Source organism: Chiloscyllium plagiosum, chromosome 10 (assembly GCF_004010195.1).
Source record: "Chiloscyllium plagiosum isolate BGI_BamShark_2017 chromosome 10, ASM401019v2, whole genome shotgun sequence".
Taxonomy (NCBI): Eukaryota; Metazoa; Chordata; class Chondrichthyes; order Orectolobiformes; family Hemiscylliidae; genus Chiloscyllium; species Chiloscyllium plagiosum.
Window position 1 is genome coordinate 44,254,038 of NC_057719.1, and position 19,133 is coordinate 44,273,170.

The 19,133-nt window shown below is 39.4% G+C and overlaps 1 protein-coding gene across 2 annotated transcripts in view; it reads right to left on the reverse strand.

Moving 5' to 3' along the window:
• Positions 1-19,133, reverse strand: part of pygl (phosphorylase, glycogen, liver) — a 116,880-nt gene that overhangs the window by 47,039 nt on the left and 50,708 nt on the right. For both annotated transcript variants that reach the window (XM_043697625.1, XM_043697624.1), the window contains 4 exons: positions 13,663-13,745; positions 7,755-7,895; positions 6,209-6,301; positions 5,524-5,670 (listed from right to left, as the gene is read on the reverse strand). In XM_043697625.1, coding sequence (XP_043553560.1) covers positions 5,524-5,670; positions 6,209-6,301; positions 7,755-7,895; positions 13,663-13,745 — 464 coding nt within the window. The remainder of the gene's footprint in view (positions 1-5,523; positions 5,671-6,208; positions 6,302-7,754; positions 7,896-13,662; positions 13,746-19,133) is intronic.

Sequence of the window (19,133 nt, forward strand, 5' to 3'; positions counted from 1 at the left end):
TAACCAATGTCCTGTACAGCCGCAACATGACCTCCCAACTCCTGTACTCAATACTCTGACCAATAAAGGAAAGCATACCAAATGCCTTCTTCACTATCCTATCTACCTGCGACTCCACTTTCAAGTAGTTATGAACCTGCACTCCAAGGTCTCTTTGTTCAGCAACACTCCCTAGGACCTTACCATTAAATGTATAAGTCCTGCTAAGATTTGCTTTCCCAAAATGCAGCACCTCGCATTTATCTGAATTTCAATTTCAATACAACAAAATTTGAGAGTAGGAAGTCATTTTGGTCAAAACAATCGATTAATCCATTCCAAATTGTTGCAGCACATTTTTTAAAAAATGAATGCACAATTAATTAATGAAAATAAAGAATAAATTGACCTCACTCCATTTTAGTCCCATACATTAGATGCAATGTCCTATGACTAAACATGTTAGTATTTCTTTGTCAACATGGACAACTGTTCAGCTACTAGCCTGAAACATAATATGTTCTTTAATTATATGCATGAGGTCTCTTAATCCTGTTTCAAGAACTGCACACTAATGTAGGTTTGCTCGCTGAGCTGAAAGGTTCATTTGGAAATGAGCCTTTCAGCTCAGCAAGCAAACCTACATCCAAAACCTCAACCTGGGCTACAAATCTTCTCAAAACTCTCAACTCCACGCTAAATTGGTGTAACCATTCAGCATTTTTCAGTGGGCCACTCCTTCATTTCTTATACTCTCACACCATACCACCTTACGTAATATTAAAACTTCCTTCCTCTGTTTCCTATTCCTCTTGGAAACAGGCCCTTCAGCCCAACTCATCATTCCAAGCTGTTTACGTCTACAACTCTCTGCCAGTCATTATTAGGAGATAACTGCTCTTCTTTCTGATTGCACTTGCATGGGGAAGCTTCTACTGTCCTCAATATTTCTCTCTCTTGCTAAGATTAACAATTTTGTCCTGCTAATTTATACGTTGTGCTATTCTGCTTCACGTGTCTGTAAAACGTTTCAACAGAGTACAATCTAACCTACTAGAACAATTCTTGGAGAAGTGAGCACAAATTAAATGACAGAATTGCAAGTCCAGGAAAACTCATGTACTCACACTAATGACAGAGGCTACCTGTGCATGATAAACAACACTGGGGATGGTTGTGAGAATATGATGGGGTAATGGATCAAGCACCAGTATTGAAACACTTAGGAAATTGTGATCTTACTGTTACAATATTTGAGATAGCTTTCGAAAAGAATTATCCAGAGTGAAAAATAATTAACTGGGGAGGGACAATATCAACAGTGAGAACATATGGGCCAAATTGATTCAAATGAAATTTTAGCTGGAAAAATGGATTTGAAGAATGGCCTGATTGTAAGGAGCAGCCAGTTTGGGCACAGTAGGTATATGTTCCATGAAGGATGAATAAAGGCAGAACTCTCTGGATGACAGAAAAGATACAATTAGATGAATCAGAAAAATTATCTAGATGACTGATGTCAAATTGATATTTCAAGAAGAACCAGGCTGAATGCAAAAAGTTGAAGGGAAGCAAAAAAAAAGCAAAGGGAAGTATAGACAGATTGAGTAGAGACTGGCAAGTAACACAAAAGGGAATCCCAAAATCCTCTATAGGCACCTAAATAGCAAAGATGTGATGAGAAGAGGGGTTGGACTGATTAGGGATCAAAAAAGGGAATTCGCATATAGACATAGAGGATGTGGCTGAGATAGTAATGATAATACTGTAAATCTGTTTTTATCAAAGAAAATGCTGCCAAAGTCAAAATGAAGCAGGAGATAGGTAAAATACTGAATGGGCTAAAGATTCATAGAGAAACATTATATAGAAAGGCTAGCTGAATTCAAAGATGTTGTTATCAGAAATAGATGAAACATCTCCAAGTATGAGGAATAAGAGTAGATATGGACAGGATGAAGAATCAGAGTGCTCGACTTTATTGTCCCCCACACTGCAAAATAGTATCTGGCCCAGGATCATTGCAGTGGTCCCAACCACCTATTTCACCCTGAATTTTTCTCTTAATCTAAAATAGGTAGAGTCATGTCAAATCCCCTAGCCTACGTCCTTTCTGACCTTCAACTTTTATCATGATTTCTTTAACAGACTGACATTGATAAATTATATGAATGAATATGGTGGGAATAAGTCTGAGAGAAGCCAGAGACCCAATAATGGACCCAATAATGGTACATGAGACCCAATAATGGATAAGGGCAATCATTATGTCCTAGCGTTACCTGTTTTTGTGTCATCCTTTTTAAAGAAAAATGTTGCCATTGTCCAACCCTCTGGAACCTTTCCATAGAAAGGTAAAAATTAGGAGCATGAGTTGACCATTCGGTCCTTTGAGCTTGCTTCACTCATTTGATCATGGCTGATTAAGCAACTCAATATCCTGTTCCCACCTTCTCTCCACATCCTTTGATTTCTTTAGCCCTAAAAACAATATCTAATTTCTTCTGGAAAACATTCAATGTTTGGCCTCAACTGCTTTCTGAGTCAGAGAATTCCACTGTCTCACCACTGAATTAAGAAATTTCTCATCTTAATCATAAAAAGCTTACACTCTATCCTGAGACCGTGCCCTGTTTCTAGATTCTCTGTTCATTGGGAGCATCCTCGCTGTAATTGCCATGCCTAGTCCTGTTAGAATTTTATAGATTTCTATGATATCCTCTTCTACACTCTAATAAATCAATTTCAACCAATCCAGACTCTCGTCATATATTAGTCCTGACATTCCAGGAATCAGTTTGTTGCACTCTTTCCATAACCAGAACATCCTTCCTCAGGTAAAGAGACCAAACCTGCACTCAGTACTCCAAGGTGTGCTCTCACCAAGACCTTGTATAATTGCAGCAAGACATCCCTGCCCTTATACCTCCTGCGATGAAGGCCAACATACCAATTGCATTCTTCACTGCCTACTATGCATGAATGCATACTTTCAACTGCTGCTCTACAAGACACCCAGGTCTTGTTACATCTCTCCCTTTCTCAATTTATCACCATTCAGATACAGATATCCCCCGCTTTTTGATCATTCGCTTTACACAACTTTGCTTTGAAAGAGTTACATTAGTACCTGTTTTCATGAATCCAAAGAGGATTTTCGCTTTTACGAAAAACAGCGACACTTTTTTCCACATCAATCATGCACCTTTGCTTTACGCCATTTTCGACTTGCGAAAGGTTTCCTGGGAACCCTCTACTTTTGGATAGCAGGGGCTACCTATAATAATTTGCCCTTAATTTTGCTACCAAAGTGAACAACCTCATAGTTATCCATATTGTACTTCATCTGACATGCATTTTCCCTCTCATAACTTGTCCAAATTACACCGAAACATCTCTGCATCCTCTTCATAGCTCACCCTCTCACCCAGCTTTGTGTCATCTGCAAACTTAGAGATTTTATATTTGGTCATTTATTATATTTCATCTAAATCATTAATGTATATTGTGAATAGGTGGGGTCCAAGCACTGACCTCAAGCATAATCTAAGGATTCTTGGAAGGTTACTACCAGTGCATCCACTATCTTCGTAGCTACTTTGTAAATTTTTCTCTGTACTTGAGCACATGTGATAATAAAAGATATTCTGTTCTTCCATTCTATTTTTCTACTTCTTTTAATACACTACGATGCATCCCATCAGGTCCAGCGGACATATCAGTCTTTAGTTCCATTAGTTTCTCTCATACTTCCTCCCTCGTGATAATCATCATACTTATTTCCTCTCCTTCTTTTACCCCTTGATTATTTCATATTTGTGAATTGGTATTCATGTCTTCTTCTGTGAAGACTGATGCAAACTATTTATTCAATGTCACTGCCATTTCCTGGTTCCCCATTATTATTTCCCCAGCCTTATTCTCTAAAGGACTAATGTTAACTTTGGCCATTCCCTTCTTTTTCATCTTTTTAAAGAAGCTTATTTTATAACTCAACCATGGGATGTGAGTGTTGCTGGCTGGCTAGCATTTACCGCCTATCCCTAGTTACCCTTGAGAAGGTGGTGGTGAACTGCCTTCTTAAACCACTGAAATCCACATACTGGAGGTAGACCACAATGCCCTTGGGGACACAATTCCAAGACTTTGACCCAGTAACAGTGAAGGAACAGCTATTTCCAAATCAGTATAGTGAATGGCTTGGAGGGGTATCTGCAGGTGGTAGTTTTCTCATATATCTGCTGCCTTTGTTCTGGATGAAAGTGGTCGTGGGTTTGGAAGCTGCTGCCTAAGGATCTTCGGTAAATTTTTGCAGTGCAGCTTGTAGATCGTACACACTGCTGCTGCTGAGCATCAGTGGTGGAGGAAATGGATGTTTGTGTAAGTGGCATCACAGAATGTTCCCACAGAAATTTTAAAAATGATTTTAAATACTGGAAAATCAAAAGACATTTTAACACTTCTTAAATTCTGAATGTTTCAAATATATCTTTGATTTAAAAAAGCTAAGTTGTTACTGATGTATAGACTCCCTATAGTGCAGACAGATGCCATTCTGCCCATCGATTCCTTACTGACCCTAAGAACATCCCAGTCAGAAACCCACACAGATACAGGGAGAAGTTGCAAACTTCTCAAAGTCACCCAAGGTTGGAGTTGAAACCAGGTCACTTGTGCTGTGAGGCAGCAGTGATAACCACTGAGCCACAATGAGACCCTTAAAGGAACAAATGTTTTTAAACAAACAAATATGACATTTTAATTAATCTACATAATATCAACTGCGGGGGTTAGCATGTAAAATGGTGACTGCTAAATTCCATTAGTCATACTTTTTGTATTTTAGTTATCTGTAATGCATTTCCCTCCCTTAGTATTAGATGTGTTACATGTAATGGAGTGTTAAAGTATTACCGTTCCAGTGCAAGTCGTCAGCAGGGATTCTGCTGCTAGTAAGCTCTTGCTGTCTGTCATAATATTGATTGCAAATTTACCTTGAAGGTTTAACTTCGTTTTTTTTTTGATCATCTTTTGTTTTTTTTTCAAACTTTCCCAATCCTCTCACTTATTACTAAACTTCACCACAGTGTATGTTTTTTCATTCAGTTTGATGCTATCCTTAAATTCCTTGATTAACGATGGTTGGCTTATCCCCTTTCTAGAAATCTTCTCTATCACTGGGATATATCTTTATTGGAAGCCATAAATTATTTTCTTAAATGTCTGACATTGTTAGAAATATCATAATGGAAAATTAATACCAAGAAGATTGCAGTAGTTCAAGAAGGTTCACAACCAGCTTCTTAGAACAAATGAATGTCATCTTTCCTGGCAATCCCAATATTTCATGAATAAAAGAATATATATGCACTGAATTTATATCATTACCCAAATGTAAAAATAATCTCTCCTGCACTGCATTTTATCATATTCATCTGTGCAATTCATTATGCTCACTATGCTTCTGCATTTTTCCCATAGCATTTAAAAAACAAAATAAATAAATAAATATTCCAAAAATGTAGTACTATATTACACACTTACATTTAGATGCCTCTGATTAATCTCATAGATAATCTCCAGATGCCTGGGTAGGAGTTTCTCAAAGAGGCCCACAGGCCAACGCTCAAGGGCTTCAGGTAAAATTGTGTGATTAGTATATGCAAATGTTTTCTTAGTGATAGTCCAAGCCTGAAAAATGTTAAAAATTGTTATTGCTTAAAATATCATTTCAGCTTCTAATCTGTAGTGTACTCATTTTATGTTCAAAAAAATGCTTTTAGCATTTAATGAGCTTTCACCAAAACCCCTATTCTCCACTGCTGTTTCATTTTTGTGACATTAACAAGTGAGATGGTAAATTCACATCAAACCATGAACACTTTTGAGCTTCGGAACCAGATTCAAGTTGAAATTGAGTTGACCCTGCAAAGATTCTTTTCCATTCAGTTATTTTTAGTCTGAAGAACTGAGTTCAACATTAGCCACACTTCTGGTTTAGACATTCAAATTCAAAATACGCTTTTCTGTTCTGTACAATTCTTTGTTACTTTTCCCAATTTATCATTATCAAAAGAGGTATAAGGGAGTCCATTTTAACCAAATGGAAACTTTCTGACTGGAAAACAACTGAATATATTGAGATGTTTAAAAGTGCTTTTGTGATTTGTTCTCTTGCATTTCAGAACTGCTATGCTTAGAATAAGTTATTTTCTTTACATGGTCTAACCTGATCCCAATCAATTTTCTCGATATCCACTAAAATCCTCATTAACTCTGGAATTGCCAAAGCAGGATGAGTGTCATTCAGTTGAATTGCTACCTGCAGGTATAAATGGATTAATTAATATAAAATCATATAGAACAGCATCTTTTTTTCATATTTTACCTCTTGTATGTCAATTGATTTAAGAACAGTTCACTTCAATTTAGGATTAAAATCAGTCCACTAGACATTTTAATTTTCTGGTCTCAGAACAAGTTTAATAACTACAGACCTTATCTATTGTTCTCAGTTAAGCCCCTACAGTAGATGGTATTGTAGAAGGGATGCACAAAAGAAGCTTGGAATGGCATAGGTACAGGCTTGTGCTTAGGATGGGAGATTCTCCACACTACATGGCTGTATGGGTGCTCTGCATTCTTGGTGACTACCTGCCTTTCTTTTTAGACCATAAGAAATAGGAGTGGAAGTAAGGCCATTTGGCCCGTCGAGTTCACTCTGCCATTCAATCATGCTGATGGGCATTTCAACGCCACTTACCCACACTCTCCCCGTATCCCTTAATTCCTTGCAAGCTTAAGAATTTATCAATCTCTGTCTTGAAGACATTTAACGTCCCCGCCTCCATTGTGCTCTGTGGCAGTGAATTCCACAGGCCCAGCACTCTCTGGCTGAAGAAATGTCTCCTCATTTCCGTTCTAAATTGACCCTCTCTAATTCTAAGGCTGTGCCCACAAGTCCTAGTATCTCTGCCTGACGGAAACAATTTCCCAGAGTCCACCCTTTCTAAGGAGCCCTTCCTGAAGAAGGGCTTATGCCCGAAACGTCGATTCTCCTGTGCCTTGGATGCTGCCTGACCTGCTGCGCTTTTCCAGCAACACATTTTCAGCTCCACCCTTTCTAAGCCATGCATTATCTTGTAAGTTTCTATTAGATCTCCCCTCAACCTTCTGAATTCTAATGAATAAAATCCTAGGATCCTCAACCATTTATTGTATGTTAGGCCTGCCATTCCAGGGATCATCTGTGTGAATCCCCACTGGACATGCTCCAGTGCCACTATGTCCTTCTTGAGGTGTCGGACCCAAAACTGGATACAGTATTGTAAATGGGGCCTAACCAGAGTTTTATAAAGTCTTAGTAGCACTTCACTGCTTTTACATTCCAACCCTCTTGAAATAAATGACAACATTACATTTGCTTTCTTAACCACGGACTCAACCTGCAAGTCAACCTTTGGAGAATCCTGTACTAGCACTCCCAGATCCCTTTTACTTTTTGCATTATTTCTGCTGTGACCTATGTGGAATAGGAACTGAAATGGCATTAGTTTCACTGGAAGTAATTAACCTTGTTAAATACATTTTCATCCCACCAATATGAATTGGATTAAAGGATATTGCCCAGCTCGGCGAACAGAACCACAACAACGAGCACCCGAGCTACAAATCTTCACACAAACTTTGAATATTGCCCTAAATTGACTGCACCTACCTTTTCCTTCCTAAACAACAAGGTTTTGATGTTTCTGTTCCAAGTTACGCACACTTACCTTGTCAGAGAAGGAATCAAAACAATTCCTAGTATCCTTGCAACTAAATTTAGAAGACTTGAAGCGACGGATAATGTCTTGAAGTGAGGCAGCAACAACAAAGTATTCCTGCTTTAGTCTCAATTCTTTGCCCTCAAAAAACTGAAGACAAAATATAATTAAGATTACTCTACCTTTTAATACAATAAAAGGTATCAATACAATTAAATAAGAAAAGGTTGGTATAGTTTCCAAAGTCAACCCTTTTACTGTAGTCATTTAACAATATTTTGTTTTAGTTTCTTTTAAGATGGAAGTTTAATTTACATGGTGGCAACTCATTAAATTGTTTCAGCCATAGTTTTGAAGAGAATGAAAAAGTGACCAAACCTTTGCAGTGCTGTTTAATCAGAAGGAACAAAAGTTTGGATTGTAGCAGTCTTCTTAGTGTGATTTATTTACCTCTTTCCTTGCAAGACAATACTGGACTTTACTTCCATCCTTTACCATCTATCAGTCCAATGACTAATGTGTATGACAACATGAATAAGCATTTTTAAAAAATTAATACCTATAATATGCTATTCAGCAAGTAATGAAAGAATCAATAATAAGCATTGACATTCAGTTCTGATTCCAACAGAAGCATTTAATTCCAGATTTTATTTCAACAGAACCTTCTAGCTCTGTGATCTTTGCACCAAAGTTATAATCAACAACATTTATACAGTATAGTTCAAAACCTCCTTAGACAATTCATATGAATGTTATGAAACAAAATTTGACACCAAGCCATAAAAGGTTTAGTCAGTCAAAAGGTAGATTTTAAGGAGCTTCCTAAAGAAAGAAAAAGACATAAAAAGGTGGAGAGGATTAGAAAAGGAATTCCAGAGTCTGAGGCTAAGGCAACTGAAGCCATGGTTGCCAATGGTGAAATGAATGAAATTGAGCATGTGGAAAAAGACAGAACTGGAGAAATGCAGATATTGTGGGGGAAAAATGGTGGGCCTGAGGAGATATAGAGGGTGAGGTAATGGAGATATTTGAAGACAGGGATAAGAATTTTACAGCCATGGTGTTGGCCAACTGGGAGATAATGTAGATGAGTGAGCGCCAGAGAAATGGGTTAATGAGACTTCCACAAGAATAGATGAAATCAGTACAGGATCAGGAGTAGACCAAATGACATGTCATCTCTATTTCACTATTCAATATGGTTATGGCAGCTATTTGGCTCGTGTGTTGGTTTTTTGTTCATAGAACTGGACATTAGAAAACATCTTGATAAGAAGAAAACCATTCAGGAGTTAAAAACTGAACTAAGTGGTTCAGAGTTTGTTTTAAAAATTGAAAACCCTGTTAACAATTTTTTGCCCAGCTTTAAAGAAGAACAAAAGAAAGCCAGGGGTCAAGAAACATTTCAATTCCTAGCTGTCAGTATCCAGAAGCGAGATGGATTGCCAGCAATGACTGTCTTGACAAAATTAAACAGACCAAAAAATTTGAAAACTATGGGCCTGTCATGAATACAAGTATGTCCCAAAGTCTAGACTCTATCCAGTTCAATACAGAGTTTAAAAAAGCAACATGAGAGTTGCAAAACCACAGTTTAATCTTGCAGTCAATGACATGCAAATGGCACAAAGAAAACTCGAAGGAAAAAAGGAGATATTTTACAGTGATTGACAATAAACTGGGGTAGCACACTGGAAATCAAGCCCTGTTATTCCTGGAGCTGTCACAAGAGTTAAAACCTTTGAAAAGTTTTCTCTGAATAAGAATTATTATTTCTGACAGGTAATTAGATTTTAGCTACAGGAAACCATTAAACTTAGTTAAACTCTATAAATTAAAACACTAAACCAATCTCTCTCTCACTCTTACACACACACACACAAACACAAACAGGAAAATAAAACTAAAGGTTACTAGGAACACTGGAGAAAATTGTTCCATTGTCTTTGTTATCAAGACTTTTCTTGTTGATTTTTACTGATCCAATGGTTTCTCCTGAACTTTCCTTTTTCCAAATGCTTCCACTGGTTTGCAAGAGACAAAAGGTGGTTTGTTCACTTATGAATGATCTCTGAGTAATCCAAATCAAAGTCACAACTTTTGGCATCAGCTGAAGGAAAGATACGCTGGTTGTCTCAGGTTTAAGATGACTTACTGCAGAGAACTGGGGGACAGAGCTTTTTGTCTGCAGCAGACTGGCTGATTTACTTCTGGTGTGCTTGGCTTCTCTCTGTCTTCTTCATAGCCCAAGCCATTCAGCTACCTTACAATCAATCACATAGCTGTTGGCAGGTAGAGATCTTTATCATCAATAACTGGTCTCGAGTCCAGAAACCAATGGGCTTCACTTCTAAACAACCCTACAAGACCAGTTTGTCCACACATTTCTGGAACCCACATCTACACAAATGGTCTCACAACAGGTGTTCACAACATGGAGCCAACCTTGTAAATCCCTGATTTTTAAAACGGTTCTTTCATTTTTTTCTTACATTCACTTGTAAGATGTGGGCATTGCTGGCTGGGCCAGCATTTATTGCCCATGTGTGGTTGCCCTCGAGAAGGCAGTGATGAGCTGCCTTCTTGAACCGCTTACAATCCATGTGCTAACTTTAAATGTGTTTCAGTCCAGAGTTATAAAAATCAATTATTACATTCGTTGGTTTTGTAACAGGTAAGCTTATAATTTTACTAAGATAGAATGTTGAAAAGTGACATGTGACAAAAGGAGAAATGAATGTTACCTCTACTGTGTGTACTATGCTTGTTGTTAAAACGTTTACAATGTTCTATTTTGATAGTATTATGAGGAAGTGTGATAGTGTCATTGAGACTGAATCAGGCTGTTCTTATTCAAAAAATAATGTCCAACTATTTACCTGCACCATCACTAAGAACACCTATTTCTTCCTCTGTAACATGGCCTGCCTCCATCCCACCTCAGCTCATTTGCACCTAAAAATCTCATCCCATTGAGATTTAACATATCAACTGCACTCCTGGCCAATTTGTCACTTTCTGTCCTCTGTAAACTTGGGGTCATCCAAATTCTGTCTGCTGATATTCTGCATCATACCAAATCCTGGTCACATATTACCCCATACATACTGACCTACATAGGCCCTGGTTAAGTAATACTTTTACTTTAAAATGCTCATCACTATTTTTGAATCCCTCCTTGTTACAATAATCTACATCAACTCAAAAATCTGAGATATCTTAAAGCATCCTTGATTTTAATTGCTGAACCATTAGTGCTTTCAGCTTCCTATGTCCTAAACTAAGGAATTTCCTCCCAAAACCTCTCCTCCTCTCTAGCTCATTTTCCTCTTTTAATTCAGTCTTTAAAGCCTAGCTCATTGATGAAGCTTCTGCAGGTCAGACTTAATGGGCTGAATCTTATGTTTTTGGGTTGTGTTCATTTTGTCAAGTTTCACAAAGGGTTTCACTTTGTGAATCCTAGAGTTTTCTCACCATATTGTCCCAGATTTACCACATTAACTACCCAGCCCACCCGTATAGCAACACTCTTGTCCAATACTAGCCCTACCGTACCACTCAATGTACCCAGAAAAACTCTACTGCCAGAATGGACTAGCATCCTACATGCCGAAATCATTTGTAAAAGGTTGTTGTGCTCCTGAACAAGCACTGTTAGACTGGAGCTGCCCTGCATAGTTTGTGACACTTGTCCTGGACATAACAGATAAAGAGAAATTGGTGCTTCACTTTGTGGACAGGGATCTGGAAGTCCTGGTGGAGGCAGAAGAACCCAGCCAATCTGGTCCATGTTTGTTACCAGATAGTCTCAGTTGTCTGGAGGAATGCCCAAATTTTCAGGAAGGCCAATGATTTTTTCTTCTCCATCACCACGAACTACCGCCATCTTCTCTCTGCTTTCTTTTACTGACTCCATCTTCACTACTCTACCTTCCAATTTCCCACCAAAGTTCATGCTCCACCACTCTCACTATTGCTTGCAACTCCTTCCCTCATTCACTCTCACATGCCTCCCATATCATTAACCCTACATGGCCTCTATGTTGCCTACTCACTTGCTTTGGCCAATTGACCATCTCCACCATCCAGGTTTTTGATCTCAAGATGATATTCTTGTTAGTTAGTGCCATCAAACTTCGCCATCAAACTTCTTTTGCTATCATTCAGGGAGAAAATAGGATAGAAAGAGCCAAGATGATTGGTGGGCTGTCCAACATTCAGCTCCTCACTCCTTACAAGGAGAGGATCTTATCTCTGACTGCCCCAAGTGACTGACTAACCGTGTTCAAGTCCTGGATGTTTATCAGAGGCTGCCCTTGAATCACTGTATTGGGACCCCTGACTGAAGGCTATTTAATTTGGCTGAGGACTGCTGACAACCACGACCAGTTTCCTGGACCTCTCTGTGACTGTGCTAAATAACAGGATGAGACAGAAATGCTCTAAGCCTGCGTATCTCTGATTGAATGTGCAAAACACAGAAAGGCAAGACAAAGCTGTGATGCTGTGAGAAACCAGGTAGGCTCAAAATGAGTAAATGCTAAGGAAGCAGTGAATGGCCCTAAATGCTGCCTGATCCAATTTTTAAGCTGGGTGCCTGCCTCTGTACATATAGTATCTTTGCAGCAGCATTGCAACAATAGTTGTCAGTGCACCCCAATGCACAGTTTTAAAGTGCAAAAGGGTACTGTAAGTGGAACAGAGATGTGCCATGATGACATTGGGAGACTGGCAAGTCTCCAGTACCAAAATCTGTGGATGTAGGTGTGTACATCTGTGCCCATGAACATGCCTTGGGATTTTTTTGCCAGGTGTTTTTAGCATCTAATTCTTTTGTTCTTAGTGCCCAGTATGTACCTAGTAGGTGGTAGAATGGGACTGGAATATTAATATGATTATATTTGGTAATAATGAAGGTAATAGTGAGTAGGTAATCCCTATCAATAGATCTCACTCCACTAACTAACAAGAATATCATCTGGAGATCAAAAACCTAGTTGGAAAATGAGACTTGTTGATCCTGACATCGAGAAAAGTCTCCTTTGATTTTACATATGATTTTTGCAAACTCCTTGCCATTGCCCACATCATTCAGAGCCTGGGAAGATTCTGCCAAACAAGACACTTTTGTTTATTAAAACCTTATAGATTGGAAAACTTCTTTTTCAGCTCACAGATGACCTGGCTGGCTCAGACAGAAGAACAATTGTTCTTAGAAAAACAGTTACAAAATACGATTTGGAGACGCCGGTGTTGGGCTGGGGTGTACAAAGTTAAAAATCACACAACACCAGGTTATAGTCCAACAGGTTTATTTGGAAGCACTAGCTTTCGGAGCGCTGCTCCTTTATCAGGTGATTGTGTTGTGTGAGTTACAAAATAGGTCAACTGAGTGTAAGAGTTTCGTTTGATAATTCCAGGCTAGAAGTGTTTGGTTAGAATTCTGAAGGTGTTATTTAAAGCTACGAAAGTTTTTAAGCTCATTCATGTGAATAATCAAGAAAAAGGTTAGCAACCTCTCTAGATTGGAAATTGAGGGAGATAGTTAGGTCAAGCCGAAAGGTATGATGGAGAAGGGAACTCTCTCTCTGGTCAGGACACAATGCAAAGCAGCCATTTGTAAGTACAGAAAATGTTCATACTGTCTTTAAAATTATAACCCTGTAATGAACTCTGTGTTCATAAGAATGAGTGATCATCAATCAGATGTTTGTAAATTGGAGATCCCATGTAAACTTTTGTTTTCGTTTTAAATCAAATTGACAGCATAGCAGGTTTCTGTTTCATTGAAAGAGCACCACATTAAAAATATCAGCTGGGATCATGACAATTAGCAAAACTAAAATGACCAGTACTTAATTGTATAATCACACAGGCACATACAATACTTCTAGAAAATACTCTTTGTGCTTACATTATCATTCGGGTAGAGAACTCTGCTAATATTTTCAGCCAAATTTCTGTCCAACACTGCCTGGATATAGTCCCCAACATTAACTGTTGAAAAATAAACAAGTATGTTTGATATATAGTGTAACAACATAGACACCTTTGATAGCAATTCCAAAACAAGAATAGAAATGTCAGCCATCAGTAAAACTAAATTGCAGTTACTGTCAAAATTAATGTATAGATGATGTATCACAGTAAAGGATTCTTGATTGTAATGTTTTGGCAGTTTCATTCCCGAAGCAACAACTTTGATTCACTCAACTAAGTAACAAAACATCAAACTCTTTAACTATTACATCAGTAATTGTGTAGACTTGGGAAATCTCCTACTCCGAAAAGCCGACTTGTCAAATCACTCAGGACATTATTTAAAATCCTTTCGGCTCCCAATCTTTATCAAGTAGGTGGAAGCTTTGTAACATATAATTTTTCTTTTTCTTTAGTTCTCTGTCCATGGGCAGCCCCCCAGGATGTCATAATCTCCACCTCAGATAGATCAAGGAGAGAGATCCCAAATCCACCCAGCTGGTATGAGGATTGAACCCCTTGCTGTCAGCACCAATTTAATCTACACTGGCCACCAGGCATTCATACCTATTTAGCAAATGGTTGCAGTGAATGGACCAGTTAGGTACAGTACCTTGCTGAATAATTGACTGTAAACACAAGATAAACTTCAAATTTCAAATGTTCTACAACTGCTATAGGAAGGATGTTGTGAAACTTGAAAGGGTTCAGAAAAGATTTACAAGGATGTTGCCAAGATAGAAGGGTTTAGCTATAAGGAGATGTTGAATAGACTGCGAATATTTTCCCTGGAATGTTGGAAGCTGAGAGCTGACCTTATAGAGGTCGATAAAATCATGAAGGGCATAGACAGGCTGAATAGCTAAGCTCTTTTCTCTGAGATAGGGGAGTTCAATACTCGAGGGCATAGGTTTAAGGTGAGAAGAGAAAGATTTAAAAAGGACTCAGGGCAACCTTTTCACACTGAAGGTAGTACGTATCTGGGACAAGCTACCAGAAGAAGTGGTGGAGGTTAGTACAAAATCAATATTTAAAAGGCATCTGGATGGGTATATGAATAGCAAGAGTTTAGAGGGATATGGGCCAAATACTGGCCAATGGGACTAAATTTAATTTAGGATATCTGGGTTGGCATGGATGAGCTGGACCGAAGGATCTGTTTCTGTGCTGTACAAGTCTATGACTCTATGATTCCAGAATCTTTGGAGGGGTTGCAGGCATTTGCAAAGGAAATCAAACCTTTAAGCCTAGGCAGAGCTCCTAAAGTGGCCTTAAGGAAGCAAGTGATACCTCTGATTGGATATTCTACTTGCCAATGTGCTGGATGGTGTATAGCTTTGGGATAAGACCAGAAACATTTGTTGTTCTGATGCTTGTAGACTGGATTGAGGATGCATATCTGGTTATGGCATCCAGGGGCCTCAATACTAATGAACAATGGAACATTTGTGTAGGTAGATCCTCCAGGAAAAACTGGGATGAGGTGCAGAAGTTCAAAGAGGTCTGCAGTGGATCATTGCATACTGACAAAGGTTTTGGGGAGAGTGGTAGCTTGACAGAGCCACATTATGAGTATTATAAATGTAAGCAAGCTAAAGGAGAGGACCGATCTCTCATGTTTGTGAAGCTGAAGTTATTCAGCTGCATCATCCTCCTGGAACCATCCTTCAAATCGACCAGTGGCAGACTATTGAAAGACAGCCTGGCTGATGCAGTGGGAAAGGGTCATATTGGAAAGGAGTTGAAAAAGCTTAATAATGTCAAACCTCAATTATCCTTCTTTGAAATTTAGGACCACATTATCTATACTGTGGGGAGAAACTGGACTCCTAAGACCAGGAAAGAGGATACTCTCAGGGAGGTGACTGTTGACATGGACAAGGGTGCAGACATCAGGCTGAAAAGGCAGGTGGAATAAATTGCTGCATAGCAAACACAGGTCTTGTCTTTGCTGTTCTATATCCATAGGAAGCCATTTGTCCAATCTTTCCCAAGGAATACTCCAAAGATTTGAATAATTGAGAAAGGGCTAGGCACCTCAAATATCAATGCCTTCAATAAATACAGACACTGCCCTCAGGACTAGAGATCCTGTCTAGTGCAATGATCTTCCCTTCTCACCAGACAATAAATGTGTTTCCCGCTCCCCCACCCATAAAGAATCATGCCAGGTTAGGAGGAGGTTCCGTCAGGTAGAGGCTCAGTCCTGTGAAGAGCGATAGGGAATTGCCCTAAAGTAAACATGGAATTTGGCAAATCATTATTATCATGCTTAATTGACATAACTGCAGAAGTGTCAAAAGTTACTCACTAGTTTTTCTGATAACATCTTTCTGAAGGACATGAGCTGATTGACCTTTCTTTCAGCATTTGGGTCTCCGCTTCAAGGACATCTCTTATCAGGTTACATTGAGCTCTCTCTATCTATCCTCAGCCACACTTTTCATAACCTAGGGTGATAGTTCATGACCTAATCAATACTCCAGTGGAAATAGGAAAATTCAGAATGTGTGTGATGTTGGGGTTGAAAGTTTAAGATATTTCTGAGTATCATTGGAAAGCATCTAATGGCTAATATAAATAAACTATACATAATGAGGTTGACACATGGGGCTCAAGGGTTTTTGACCTTGTTCCATGCATTCAAAGTGTACTAGCCTTAGATCAAGGTATCATCCAAACGTCATCAAATCCGTATACGCCAGCCCATAGTCCTCATAATGAAGAAAAAGGACCTATGTTCATTAACAGTCACTCAATACAAAGGCTGAAAAGGAAGAATCTCCAAGTTCTCAAAAGGTAGTTCTCTGCAGTCTCAATTTGGCCATAAATTAGAAACCAGCTATCTATTGTTTGACAAGATTTTGAAGACGTTCTACTCTGAATAAGCAAAAGGGTACTTTATGAATACATTAGAGTTCCATTTGTGTCCCTGCCACTTTCATGTGTGTGTCTGGATGAAATATTCACCTTCAGCTCAATGTTTGAACAGACTTTTGGAAGACTAGACATCATCTTAATTTGCTTTTCAAAATTGAAAGTAAAGCCTGTTGAGTGCCAACACTTCCAAACAAAAGTATGGTAGCTCTGATACTTATTTCCGAGTAAGACATTATGCCTGATGAGAAAATCCGACCAGGATAGAAGTGATCTCAACCTAAGACATGGTGAGAACTGCTTGGGTTCCTTAGATTACTTACACTGTGGAAACAGGCCCTTCGGCCCAACAAGTCTACACCGCCCCGCCGAAGCGCAACCCACCCATACCCCTACATTTACCCATTACCTAACACTACGGGCAATTTAGCATGGCCAATTTACCTGACCTGCACATCTTTGACTGTGGGAGGAAACCGGAGCACCCGGAGGAAACCCATGCCGACACAGGGAGAACGTGCAAACTCCACACAGTCAGTCGCCTGAGGTGGGAATTGAACCCGGGTCTCTGGCGCTATGAGGAAGCACTATGCCACCGTGTCGCCCTTGGTCTAGCTGTTCACGATGGGAGTCGAGAGTGTGGTGCTGAAAAAGCACAGCAGGTCAGGCAGCATCTGAGAATCAGGAATCATGAAGGGCTTTTGCCCGAAACATCAATTCTCCTGCTCGTCCGGATTCTGCCTGACCTGCTGTGCTTTGCCAGTTCCACATACTCGACTCTAATATCCAGCATCTGCAGTCCTCACTTTCACTTTGTTCATGATTAGAGGTTTGCACAAGGCCATCTCTCTCCATAACTTGCAGAAAAAATCAGAAAATGGTGAAGGAGCCAGTGGGAATAGATGTACAACACCTGATATGTCATGAAACATCATGGGCAGGCTCCCAGCATGTGAAGACTCCTTTTGTGCCTTCAAGCAAATGCTGTCTCATCACCTGCTTTGGGTTACACTGTTTTCCATATCCTTTTCATATTAGAAATCAAAGCCAGCTTTCTTGACCTTGAAGTGGTGCTCTCACTTGTTCAAGGTCAGAAAAGAATGGTAATTGCTCATGTCAGTTTGAGTCTCAAGTTGAACGACAGCAATATGCAAAATGACCTCAAGTATGAAACTTAACCTGCTAGCTTTGAGAGGTCTGTTTCCCAGACATTCAGAGACATTCTAATCAATGCAAATTTTGAACTATTTATGGACAAGAACCCACTCAGCTACTTCCATATGTCGACCAAGCTTGCAGGAAGAAAGACCCAATAGATCAGAGTTTCAAATCTTGATTCAAACAGTGCAGACTGAAGTATTGCACATGCAGATGCACAAAGTCATAAGACTGGCCCTGGGTGAAAACCAATCTCTGCCTAGGTGGAGGGAGCTATTTGCCTTTGCACATGCCCCAGGTGAAAGGGCACATTACAACTTCGATTTCTTATGCCTTTCAGACTAAAATTCATCCAACTCTCACCAATTAACTTATGAGTGAGATCCAAACCAGATCTAGAAAAGTAGAGCCAGGCATAGTGTCACCTGAGCTATCTATCTTAAAAGAGGACCTCAAACAATTTCAGCTGATTGACACAGGCAGACTCTCAACATCCACCACCTGGCCCCAGCTGTTGAGGAGATAAAAACAGGCATGAAAACTGTTCAGATGCTGGAAGAGGACCAGGGAGAGAGATGGAGTACCCTATCAGCTGATTCATGACAATGAGAGAGTTGAACCAACTCATTCTTACCAAGTGTCAAGTGCCGGTAGTGGATCATGATCAGGCGGGACACCAAGCAACATAAAATATGCCAGTAATGACCAGAGAACAGTATTACAGACCCTGGATGGCTGTTGATATTGATGACTATTATCAAAATTGTGAGAGATGTACTTTGGCCAAAGTAGGAAAGAACTTTACACCAGCATGGGATTTCTGGTTGCCATGGGACCTCTAAAGATCTTGCAATGGATACTATGGTCTAACCCATTTTGAACTTATGGATATCTTCATTGAGCTTATGCAGGTCATTCTCACCCCTGGCCAAAGGCCAGTTATAACCAGAAGGTTAGTACATTATTGGTTTATCTGTTTTGGTGCTCCATGTCGGATTCAAGTGATCAGTGGTGCAACTTTGGAAGCAAGATCCTATAAGACTGTTGTAAAGACTAATGCATTGATGCTGATTGTATGACTCCTAGAGAACTGACAGATCTAAATCCCAGTGTAGTTTATCATTCACAGAGCCTGGATCCCATGAAAAGTACTGGTGTAGACAAGGAGCTGAGAAAGTGCCTCCCAGCTGGATATCACGTTAATCCTTGCCGATTGCTTAGATCAGTGATGCAGGAAGAGAATGTTGTCCAAAGGTTCCAAGCATGGCATAATCAAACCTGTTGAGCACAAATCTGCTTAATAAATGGTCATCTCGCTAAGTGTGTTTCAGGACCTCCAGTGATGGTGGTAAGGGATGACAAGAGCTAAGG